General features: G+C 42.7%; 1 protein-coding gene across 1 annotated transcript in view; it reads left to right on the top strand.

Moving 5' to 3' along the window:
• Positions 1-13,474, top strand: part of LOC142256698 (leucine-rich glioma-inactivated protein 1-like) — an 18,426-nt gene continuing 4,952 nt past the window's right edge. Inside the window, exons 1-6 of the mRNA XM_075328548.1 lie at positions 1-365; positions 6,411-6,721; positions 8,712-8,783; positions 9,379-9,450; positions 11,179-11,250; positions 11,386-11,457. Of these exons, the coding sequence (XP_075184663.1) occupies positions 6,534-6,721; positions 8,712-8,783; positions 9,379-9,450; positions 11,179-11,250; positions 11,386-11,457 (476 nt within the window). The 5' untranslated portion in view covers positions 1-365; positions 6,411-6,533. The remainder of the gene's footprint in view (positions 366-6,410; positions 6,722-8,711; positions 8,784-9,378; positions 9,451-11,178; positions 11,251-11,385; positions 11,458-13,474) is intronic.

Genomic DNA, 13,474 nt, shown 5'->3' on the forward strand with positions numbered 1-13,474 from the left:
AGAACTATGACAAATCCTCATACTCGACAGTTATTAACAACAACAATATAACCACAAGAAGAGCGATTTGGCACGAGCATGTTCCAAACGCTCATCATCCGGTCCGTCCCTCCGAGCCGTCCCAAGAAATCTGTCAAACAACACATTGTGTCAGAGGCTGCAAGACACCAACACTCTATAGACAAGGGGGGAAAAGTGCGAAAATAGTGCAGAAATACAGAGGGAAGGGCACGGCCAGAAAGAGGGAGGGCAGCGGACATATGGGGGAAGGAGGCGAGAAGAACCAAGGAACATAAGCCACCATGGAGATGCCGAGAAAGATGGAGAAAGCTTAAGACGAGACCAGACCCGGAGCGCGTCTTGGGGTGAGATTCTGAGCCATTTTTGTATCTTTTTCCCATTGTTCTGATGGTTAGAAACTTGTCGGGGAAGTAATGGACATATTGGAAAACTTCCATCCATCCGTAGTTGACCAAGAGTTTTGCAAGATTTTATTTAACTTTTTCCTGTTTTTTATTATTGTTTTTTATTATTGTTACTATTTATTGATGTTTATGATGTTACTTGACTTTAGCTTAATTTTTGTTCTTTACTGGAATTGGCCACTTTGTTTTCTAAATGTTTTGGTAGCTCCCTCTCTTTATGTATCCCATGTATTATGTAACCAATCTCTAACCCTATAAACTTACAATCTATAGGTGGAAAAAACACAGTTTCCTCTCGTCTCTCCCCAATATTCATAGATTTAAGATATGAACAGTCCAGAAATCTATAAATAATAATAATAATAATAATGGCCTCCAGGGGGCGCTCTTCTGATCTTTTGCCTTTTACGTTGACCCACTGATGGATACAAAGTTACAAAAGTTTATTTATTTATTTTTTTAAACTTGTTTGAAAACTATTCCTTGATACTTTACTCCACCATTTTCATTAACCCCTGCCGTACACCTGCACTTCTATCACTTTCTGCCTGAGGCCAGACATACCAGGTGTACAAAGTGTGACTCACTTCATTCTTCTGGAGCCGTCTGATCCATCAGTGTTGTTTTGGTCTGATTTGATCATTTCGACGATTCCGTTGTAAAAGAGGTTTTTCATGATTAAGACTATGTGATTTGCTTTCTTCCAATAAAACAGCGCCACACTTGTCCATAGGTTGCTTGTGGTATTGCAACTCGGTTCGACTTAAGGGAGTTGCAATACCATACACATCCTGCAGGCAGGGGTGGCGCTGTTTTTGGAAAAAGCAGCCATCTTTTTCTAACCTTGATTGACATCAGTCAGCCATCTTTACATCCACATCCTTTCTCTCTCTCTCTATCTCATACAATTCAATACCAGCTGGTCCTCTGATGATAACTATATCTCAGGTTCTGCTTTTGCTGAACATGCAGAGGTGCACAACACTTTTTAGGCCACATTGTCATACTGAAACAATCCGAAGAGCTGTAAATTTTTTTACAGGGGTACTTATACGGTTACATCACCAGAACCACCGTCAGGACATTAATACATCACCAGAACCAAGTGTTCAGTATTTGAGAAGTATTTAAAGAGTTTGTTTAGTTTCTGCTTAAAAAACAAAAATCAGTGTGAACACACCCAAACTTCCACTGAGTGTTTAAAGCAGGAATCAGCAAAATACTTTTCATAATCTCAAAACTAAGTTTTGAGGAATTTTCAGTTTTAACATGAACATTATAGATTGCAACATTCAAACCCATGACTACATGGATGCAGCACAAGAACCACCCTTAGCACATGACTTCAGAACTTGAACCATCGACAGTACATGAATACAGCGCCAGAACCACAGTCAGTACATGAATGCAGCGCTGTTACCACCCTCAGTATATGAGCGCAATGCCATAACTACCTTCAGTACATGAAAACTGTACCGGAACAACTGTTGGTACAAGAATGCAGCACTGAAACCACCGTCCGTACATGAATTCAGCACGGTAACTATGATCAGTTCATAAATGCAGCACCAGAACCACTGTCCGTGCATGAACACAGCACCACTAACACCTCAGTACATGAATGCAGCACCAGAACCACCCTTAGTACATGTACTTAGCGCCAGAACCACTGTTAGTACATGAATGTAGCGCCAGAACTACTGTCTGTGCATGACCACAGAATCATTAACACCTCAGTACATGAATGCAGCGCCAGAAGCAACCTCAGTACATGAATGCAGCGCCAGAATCACAGTGAGTGCATGAACACAGTGCCACCAGTACAGTCAGTACATGAATGCACGCCAGAACCACCCTTAGCACATATACGCAGCGCCAGAACCACTGTTAGTACATGAATGTAGCACCAGAACTATGGTCAGTACATGAATTCAGAATGGGAATCACCATTAATACAACAATACCGATACAGCACCATAACCACCCTGAGTACATGAACGCAACACCAGAACCACTGTCAGTACAGAAATGCACTGCACTTTAACACTCACATATTACTAATCGCCATATTCTTATTTTACATCTTCCTAACTAAATCTTCAGTACTTTGTGACCTCAGATAAGATTGGAGCATTGATGTTACTTAAGAAGACAGAATATTGTTTGGTTTGTCTTCCCCGTATTCGCCATCCTTAGTGATAACGTCCCTCATTTTCCCCCATCACACCCTTTGGTTAAATTTAGCAGCGTAATTGACTCTTCTCCATGCTCAATTACAGAGTGGCTCTTTGCCCAGGGTGGGTGATTTGTGATGGCACCGCCCTGGATGTGCATTGCTGGACGGCGCGGTGCCTTCAGGGCACAGAGTTATAAGACGATTGTGAAACAGAGTCAATAAAGAATTCCATTTTTCCTTTTTGCCCTGAAGGAATCGGGACATTGGAATTTTGGGGTGAGGGGTGATTTCTAATTGTAGGGCCGGATGAAAGGACACATTGAGGGACATGGGACTGTTTTGCACTCTGAGAGAAATTCACATCAGGCGACGCGTTTCGCTCTCCGTACACGGATGGCCTCCACCATCCATCCCTCCTAGTGATGATGACACCTTTTCACTGATGCTGCATGATTTTTTGCATATAATGCAGAATATATTGCAACCATCAACGGCCACCGATGCCGAGCAGTGATTAGTGCGTTTAGAAAAGACAAATGCACTTCTGATGCACACAGAGCAATCCTTAAGGCGCCCTTCACGTGTCCACGTTTCCAGTACAGGTGATGTCCATTTTTAGCATAATCCTTAAAGTGTTGGTTCCCACAAGGACCGACCACTCATGTATGATCCATCAGCAGGATGAAAAGGCCCAAACGAAGTCTGAGTCTGTTCAAAACGCGTACAGCACACGGATGACATCAATGTGCCGCCCGTGTGACACAGACCAGAATTAATTGTGTTCAAAGAATTACTGACTGCTAAGTGTTAAAAATGTGCAAAGGAGATAATTTTTTTTCTCTTCTTAAATAGATTTTACAACTAAGTGAGCTCCCCCCATGAACCCAGCCAAGGTAAAGCAGACAGCTGGGTGCTGGCATTATTATCAGGCTAGGAAGGTCAATTGTTATTTGGCCCTTCCCAGCCTAAAATAGTAGCCCACAGCCACCCCAGAAATATAGTGTGCAGAAGTAACCTGTGTATAAGAAGGAGAGGTAGTCTACTGTATAGCATTGAGGAGTCTATTGTGCAGGAAGTCAGTATACTTTAGAGAGGCAGCCTACTAAATTACTTACATGGCAAGGCAGTCTACTATATAGCATAAAGAGGCAGTCTATTATATAGCCTAGAGAGGCAGTCTACTGTATACAATGAAGATACAGTCTACTATATAGACTAGAGAGGCATTCTACTATATAGCATAGAGCATCAGTTTACTGTATACTATGGAGAGGCAGTCTACTATATAGCATAGACAGACAGTCTACTACATACTATGGAGACAGTCTACTATATAGCAGAGAAGCAGTTTGTTGTATACCATGGAGAGGCAGTCTAGTAGACTGCCTCTCCATGGTATACAACAAACTGCTTCTCTGCTATATAGTAGACTGCCTCTCCATAGTATACAGTAATATGCCGCACTATGCTATATAGTAGATTGCCTCTCCATAGTATACAGTAATCTGCCTCTCCATAGTATACAGTAATCTGATGCTCTATGTTATATTGTTGACTGCCTCTCCATAGTGTACAGTAATCTGCTGCTGTATGCTATATAGTAGACTGCCTCTCCATAGTGTTCAGGAAAGTGCCACTCTGCTATAGTATACAGTAAACTGCCTCTCTGCTATATAGTAGACTGCCTCTCCATAGTATACAGTAATATGCCGCACTATGCTATATAGTAGATTGCCTCTCCATAGTATACAGTAATCTGCCGCTCTGCTATATAGTTGGCTGCCTCTCCATAGTATACAGTAATCTGCCGCGCTATGCTATATAGTAGACTGCCTCCCCATACTATACAGTAAACTGCAACTCCATAGTATACAGTAAACTGCTGCTCTATGTTATATTGTTGACTGCCTCTCCATAGTGTACAGTAATCTGCTGCTGTATGCTATATAGTAGACTGCCTCTCCATAGTGTTCAGGAAAGTGCCGCTCTGCTATAGTATACAGTAAACTGCCTCTCTACTATATAGCATAGAGCAGCAGATTACTGGATACTATGGAGAGGCAGTCTACTATATAGTAGAGCGGCAGTTTACTGTATACTATGGAGAGGTAGTCTACTATATAGCAGAGCGGCAAATTACTATATACTATGGAGAGGCAGTCTACTATATAGTAGAGCGGCAGTTACTGTATACTATGGAGAGGTAGTCTACTATATAGCATAGACTGGCAGTTTACTGTATACCATAGCAGAGCGGCACTTTCCTGTACACTATGGAGAGGCAGTCTACTATATAGCATAGAGCGGTAGATTACTGTATACTATGGAGAGGCAGTCAACAATATAGCATAGAGCAGCAGTTTACTGTATACTATGGAGTGGCAGTTTACTGTATACTATGGAGAGGCAGTCAACAATATAGCATAGAGCAGCAGTTTACTGTATACTATGGAGAGGCAGTCTACTATATAGCATAGAGCAGCAAATTACTGTATACTATGGAGAGGCAGTCTACTATATAGCATAGACTGGCAGTTTACTGTATACTATGGAGATGTAGTCTACTATATAGCAGAGTGGCTCTTTCCTGTATACTATGGAAAGGCAGTCTACTATATAGCATACAGCGGTAGATTACTGGATACTATGGAGAGGCAGTCTACTATATAGCAGAGTGGCAGTTTACTGTATACCATGGAGAGGCAGTCTACTATATAGCAGAGTGGTAGATTACTGTATACTACGGAAAGGCAGTCTAGTATATAGCATAGAGCGGCAGATTACTGTATACTATGGAGATGTAGTCTACTACATAGTAGAGCGGCGGTTTACTGTATAGTATGGAGAGGCAGTCTACTATATAGCAGAGAAGCAGTTTATTGTATACTACAGAGAGGCAGTCTGCTATATAGCAGAGCGGCAGTTTACTGTAAACTATGGAGTGTCAGTCTACTATATAGCATAGAGCCGCAGATTACTGGATACTATGGAGAGACAGCGTTGATTACTGTATACTATGGAGAGGCAATCTACTATATAGCATAGAGAGGCAGTCTCCGATATAGCAGAGCGGCAGTTTACTGGCTACAATGCAGGATACAATATTGAAGCTTTTCCTCTGATTGTTTCCTTTTCAAAGCTTTGCTCTCAGACATGTGAATCTTCTTCTCTCGATGTATCAATCTGTAGCTGAGATTCTAAGCCCCACTGAGCCACCTCCTCTCCAGGGTCTCGTCACCGCCATCTCGTTGGAATCCTGATTAATGCAACAATTATTTCTGGATAAAGTATTTTGGAATCTTAAAAATTAATAAAAAGAAACATTCCAAACCATAAACAAACTACAATTATAAAATGCTCCAGGTAACCGTTCTATGTATCATTTGGTGTTCTGGAGGTCTCGGGCGTCTCCTGGAGGTCTCGTTACCATCAGATGACCTCTAGAACTTTTAAAATGTTATTTGGAAATACAGAAGCGAGGGATTAATAAGGGTCTCGGGAAGAGAATTAACACATAGTGGACAAAGATCTATAGCGCCCCTAAAGGGCAAGTAGGGTATTGCAGGTGGAGGACAGTGGGTCAAAGCTTGCCTATTGTTTTCAGTGTCATGTGACCCTAAATTTACCATAATTTGACAAATAATGATGGTTGTTTTATTATTGTTACATTTCCTCGCTCCTTATTTATTGGTCCGTTGAAGGGACACCTTATAACCGTCTCACCTGGACGACCATTACATCTATACATTATGTATAACCATCTATATTATCTTGATTCTTATTAATATTTTTGTTTTTTAAAAATACAGAATCGACCACGAAAGAGGCTGCAACTATGGACCGAGAGTGTAAATAGGAGCGGCCGACGGAACCTTACGAAATAGAAGATACAATGTGATCCTGACCAAGACGCCCTGAGGACACAACAAACAATGAGACTATCGATCTGCCTGTCGGTCGGCCTCATATTCTTCTTGGGAATCGTTCCCTCGTGTTTAATGAGAGCAAAGAGACCCCCGAGATGGAAGTGTCCAGCGTCTTGTAACTGCACCATCGACAACGTCCTTTGTGATGGGTCCAGCCACATTCCCAACACTTATTCCTTGGATATCATTTCCGTGTAAGTCATCACCCTCAACTGTAGGGTTTGTAGAAGTCAATGTTAGATCTCCAAGAGGAACTAGGTCAAAATATCTCAAAAACGCCACTGGTCATTTTAGCTTTATCTGTCAACCGATGAGGATCATAATGTTGAGGTTGCCCCAAGATCTTTATCACACTATTTATCTTGTAATAGGTTCACCAAATCCCAACCTACGCACCTACATCTGGAAGGTGTTTCAAGCTTTAAATATCATTGTTCTTCTGCTAATTGTTGATTAAATTCCTGTATTTCTGAATATAATTATCCCGGCGGAGTCCTCTGAGACATACGATAGCGCAGCTATTATGCAGAGAGATTAGCTCATTTATTAAACATGTTCTCCACTCGTCGGAAGTGGAGATTTTCGTAGACTGGGAAAGTCGGAAGATTGACGCTTCTTCGATTAGGGGGCTTTTCACCATGGACATAATCCAGGTCCAGTTACTCCTGGGAACCATCTTTCTCAACTAAGAGCTAGTCTAGACTATGACACTTGAGACCACCCTGCTATAACTCTAAGCCAAATTATCTATTGACTGCAGATCCCCCAAGAGGAGTCCTCTCCAAAATGGAAGTCATGCCAGGGTTTGAGTTGGGGCACAAGGTAACTCACCCAGAGCATACGTATTATGATGGATGACCATTTAAGATCTTTCTTAAGAAGGGTCCGGTTCAGGTCTTCTCCATTCCATTTTCCAACAACTCTTGGGTCTCTGCCAGTGCATACGTATTATGATGGATGACCATTCAAGATCTTTCTCAAGAAGGGTCCGGTTCAGGTCTTCTCCATTCCATTTTCCAAGAACTCTTGGGTCTCTGCAGGAGCATACGTATTATGATGGATGACCATTCAAGATCTTTCTCAAGAAGGGTCCGGTTCAGGTCTTCTCCATTCCATTTTCCAAGAACTCTTGGGTCTCTGCCAGAGCATACGTATTATGATGGATGACCATTCAAGATCTTTCTCAAGAAGGGTCCGGTTCCGGTCTTCTCCATTCCATTTTCCAAGAACTCTTGGGTCTCTGCCAGAGCATACGTATTATGATGGATGACCATTCAAGATCTTTCTCAAGAAGGGTCCGGTTCAGGTCTTCTCCATTCCATTTTCTAAGAACTCTTGGGTCTCTGCCAGAGCATACGTATTATGATGGATGACCATTCAAGATCTTTCTCAAGAAGGGTCCGGTTCAGGTCTTCTCCATTCCATTTTCCAAGAACTCTTGGGTTTCACCAAGAGCATACGTATTTTGATGGATGACCATTCAAGATCTTTCTCAAGAAGGGTCCAGTTCAGGTCTTCTCCATTCCATTTACAAGAATTCTTAGGTTTCACCCAGAGCATACATAATAAGATGGATGACCATTCAGGATCTTTCACAAAAAGGGTCCAGTTCAGGTTTTCTCCATTCCATTTTCTAAGAACTCTTGGGTTTCACCCAGAGCATACATATTATGATGAATGAGAAGGGTCTGGTTCAGGTCGTCTCCATTCCATTTTCCAAGAACTCTTGGGTTTCACCCAGTACATACATATTATGATGGATGACCATTTTGCATCTTTCTCAAGAAGGATCCAGTTCAGGTCTTCTCCATTCCATTTTCCAAGAATTTTTTTTTTTTTTCCAAGGCTTCAAAAAGGGGTTAAAATGATCAGAGGATCACAACACCCTACTATCTTCCAAAAGTTTTGAAAACAAGATGTGTCAAGTGTATTCCTACGTTTTCGAGAGGTAAAGCCAAGTGTCCGGACTCTTGTAGGACATTCTGGTTGGAGTGGTTACTGGGGACAAATCGAGAACCTACATTGGACAATGAGAAGTTTTTTGGGGCTTTCAAAACTCAAAAAGAGCCACAGATTTAAGGGTTATGGTGACATCTATCTGCCCCCAAAAAATATTCCTTGAAATATATTTGGATCTTGTTGCCTCTTGGTCTTTTCCTCACCTGACCTTTCTTCTTATTCCAGCTCGTTCCTCAGATGCGGCTTCCAGAGCATCCCCTCCGACAGCTTCGCCCAGTCGCAGACGATGCAGATCTTGTAAGTTTTCTCATTAGTTTCTAATTGCTTGTGACAAAACCCAACTGTTTGTTGGAGTCTTATTGCCTTCATTCTGCTTTATTACCACCACTGTAGACACCGAGACGATCGTTCTTCTAATGAGCTGCTATAATATTTAATTTCATTGTTTTTTTCAATAAATTTCGTTTCTATTTTGGGAAAAAAAGAAATTAGAATGAAATAATTAGAGGCAAAAAAGTGACAAACTGCAGCCAACGGAGTGCAGCTGAAAACTCCCGAGGATAAACAGTCTTCAAACAGACCTCCAAGGTCACAACCTGGACCACTAGAGAAGGTCTAATCCTACAATGCTGTTTGTCCATCCATATAGACATAGGGGACATAATGGTGCAGGAAGAATGAACCTACACATGATGGTGGTTATTGAGTACAACCATCAGAAATGGTGATAGTAGGTTTATACGGGAGGTCTTCACTTCCACAGTTGCTTACTTGGGTGGAGGAACGTCTATCTATATCCCTATGGAACAGCCTAATAGTCAACATTTGGAGAGGTTTGGTCTCCACCTTCATCTTCACATGGATTAATTTAACTCAATTTGATCTTTTTTAGACTCTTCACGTCTTGTTCCTTCGAGGAGATTTCGGATGACGCCTTTCTCAAGTTGAAACACTTGGAGTACTTGTAAGTTCTGTAGTGGAGAAGCAATCGATACAATTTCTGTATGAAGGTCCAACCAAGGAACCTATTGTCCTCCTGACCTGATCGAACCTTTGAATGTTTTGTGTGAGGATCATAGAATTCTTTCCGAAGTAGACATGACAATTGGCCCAAGAAAAAGGTCCACGTGCCATATCCATAACTCAACCTGTTGCCTGTATTTAGGTCAATGGGAATATACCCAACTCATACAGTAATAATATACATTTTAGTAGGATATGTGGGAATGTTATGATCAGTGGGTGGTTTTACCTCCGGTGTGGAAGATCATGACGGTCCACTAAGAGCCCAGACAGCAACCTTTGGGATGAAGTAGCTTTCTCCATATTAATGTCCATGGATGTAGATGAGGACAGAGAAGCTCTAGGAGATGGATGGGGGGTGCACATACTTTTTTCGATATCAATGTCAATGGAGAACAGAGAAGCCCCTGGAGGTGGGTGGGGCACATACTTTTCTCTATATTAATGTCTATGGATGTAGGTGGATGGGGGAGCACATACTTTTCTCTATGTCAAGTTGTATAGATGTAGATGGAGGACAGAGAAGCCCCCAGAGGTAAATGTAAGGGGGGCACATACTTTTTTCAAAATTAATGTCTATGGATGTAGATGGGGAACAGAGAAGCCCCTGAAGGTGGATGTAAGGGGGGGGGGGCGAATATACTTTTCTCTATATTAATGTCTATGGATGTAGATGAGGGGGGCACATACGTTTTTCAATATTAATGTCTAGATGGAGAACAGAGAAGCACCTGGAGGTGGATGGTGGGGGGGGGCACATACTTTTTTCAAAATTAATGTCTATGGATGTAGATGGAGAACAGAGAAGCCCCTGAAGGTGGATGTAAGGGGGGGGGGGGGCGCACATACTTTTCTCTATATTAATGTCTATGGATGTAGATGAGGGGGCACATACTTTTTTCAATATTAATGTCTAGATGGAGAACAGAGAAGCCCCTGGAGGTGGATGGTGGGGGGGGGGCACATATTTTTTCAATATTAAGGTCTATGGATGTAGATGGGGAACAGAGAAGCTCCTGAAGGTGGATGTAATGGGGGGGGGGGCGCACATACTTTTCTCTATATTATTAATGTCTATGGATGTAGATGAGGACCGAGAAGCCCCTGGAGGTGGATGAGGGGGGCACATACTTTTTTCAATATTAATGTCTAGATGGAGAACAGTGAAGTCCTAGGAAGTGGATGTGCGGGGGGGGGGCACATTTTTTTCACAAGCCTATATAAATAGACATTAATACAATCTGTTGGCCACTAAGCTCTCATTTGGAACATACATAACAAATTGGAGGTTCTTGGCCAACGGATGGGTCCAAATATGACCTTAAATGTTGCTCGAAATTGTTAATTTGGAAAGCAACAGGTCCTATTAGAGTAAACGTTTTCAGCATGGACAATCCATTACACGATGCAGATCCATCAGGAGAAGCTCATTAGAGATGGTCTTATTGCTGGAAGCCATCTTCATCCTCCTCCTCATCATCATAGGGTCAGTCTAGACCATGATTGTGGAGACCATTTGGACACCACACCAAATCTATAATCAGCGGATCCCCGGTCTCATGGTTTCACTTCCATATAGAACCGTGGTAGGTCTGGGATTGGAACCAATGTCCAGCCTTGGCCATCACTTGTAGATGTGTAATAACGAATATTGTTATATATTCATTAGGTTTATTGAAAACAACAATATAAAGAAGATTTCTGGAAACGCGTTGCGAGGTCTGAGGTCACTGATCCACCTGTGAGTATAAGGAGAGGAGGGATCTGATGAGGACGAGTGGGGTCTTCAGAGAACATGAAGACCCTGATGGGATGAATAGACTAGTTGGTCTGGATACTTGTAATGGATCATTTCATCTTTTCCTTCCCCGTTCAGGAGTCTGGCCAATAATCACTTGGAATCTCTTCCCAGCGGATTATTTCGGACCCTCACGGCCATCAAACACATGTAAGTGATTAACTCCCTATCCAGCCTCGGAAACCCACCATCTTTAGCATTGGCGTAACTAGAGTCTGATGGGCCCTGATGTGAAGTTTCAGCCTGGGCCCCCCATATGTTCGTCAAATGTATGGGCCATTGTAGGATTCTAAATCCTATGAAGACATAATAGTTGCCCCTTCATTGTGTAGAAATTGTGCCCATCCTGTACTAATGTCCCCCATCATGGGCCACTTCCTGGTAAATATGTGGGGACATATTGTGGTGGTATATCCTGGTATATAGCTCCCTCGTTATGCTATATAGCCCCCCTCATCATGCTATACAGCCCTCTCATCCTGGTATATAGCCCCTTCATGCTATATAGCCCTCTTATCCTGGTATATAGCCCCCATAATGCTATATAGTCCACCATCCTGGTATAGAGCTCTCCTTTTTGGTATATAGCCCCATCATGCTATATAGCCCCCTCATGCTATATAGCCCTCTAATCCTGGTATATAGCCCTATCATGCTATATAGCCCCCTTATCCTGGTATATAGCCCCATCATGCTATAAAGCCCTCTTATCCTGGTATATATCCTCCATCATGCTATATAGCCACCTCATCCTGACATATAGCCCCATCATACTGTATAGCCCTCTTATCCTGGTATATAGCCCCATCATGCTATATAGCCCCCTCATCCTGGTATATAGCCCCATCATGCTATATAGCCCCCTTATACTGGTATATAACCCCATCATGCTATATTTCATCCTGACATCATGCTATATATCATCCTGTACATCCTGACATATAGCCCCATAATGCTATATAGCCCACAAATCCTGGTATATAGCCCCGATCATGCTATATAGCCCCCTCATCCTGGTATATAGCCCCATCATGCTGTATAGCCCCCTTATACTGGTATATAGCCCCATCATGCTATATAGCCCTCTTATCCTGGTATATCGCCCCCATCATGCTATATAGCCCCCTCATCCTGGTATATAGCCCCATCATGCTATATAGCCCTCTTATCCTGGTATATCGCCCCCATCATGCTATATAGCCCCCTCATCCTGGTATATAGCCCCATCATGCTGTATAGCTCTCTTATCCTGGTATATCGCCTCGATCATGCTATATAGCCCCATCATGCTATATAGCCCTCTTATCCTGGTATATCGCCCCCATCATGCTATATAGCCCCCTCATCCTGGTATATAGCCCCATCATGCTATATAGCCCCGATCATGCTATATAGCCCCCTCATCCTGGTATATAGCCCCATCATGCTGTATAGCCACGATCATGCTATATAGCCCTCTAATCCTGGTATATAGCCCCGATCATGCTATATAGCCCCCTCATCCTGGTATATAGCCCCATCATGCTATATAGCCACGATCATGCTATATAGCCCTCTAATCCTGGTATATAGCCCCGATCATGCTATATGGCCCCCTCATCCTGGTATATAGCCCAATCATGCTATATAGCCCCGATCATGCTATATAGCCCCCTCATCCTGGTATATAGCCCCATCATGCTGTATAGCCCCCTTATCCTGGTATATAGCCCCATCATGCTGTATAGCTCTCTTATCCTGGTATATCGCCTCGATCATGCTATATAGCCCCATCATGCTATATAGCCCTCTTATCCTGGTATATCGCCCCCATCATGCTATATAGCCCCCTCATCCTGGTATATAGCCCCATCATGCTATATAGCCCCGATCATGCTATATAGCCCCCTCATCCTGGTATATAGCCCCATCATGCTGTATAGCCACGATCATGCTATATAGCCCTCTAATCCTGGTATATAGCCCCGATCATGCTATATAGCCCCCTCATCCTGGTATATAGCCCCATCATGCTATATAGCCACGATCATGCTATATAGCCCTCTAATCCTGGTATATAGCCCCGATCATGCTATATGGCCCCCTCATCCTGGTATATAGCCCAATCATGCTATATAGCCCCGATCATGCTATATAGCCCCCTCATCCTGGTATATAGCCCCATCAT

Source organism: Anomaloglossus baeobatrachus, chromosome 11 (genome assembly GCF_048569485.1).
Source record: "Anomaloglossus baeobatrachus isolate aAnoBae1 chromosome 11, aAnoBae1.hap1, whole genome shotgun sequence".
Taxonomy (NCBI): Eukaryota; Metazoa; Chordata; class Amphibia; order Anura; family Aromobatidae; genus Anomaloglossus; species Anomaloglossus baeobatrachus.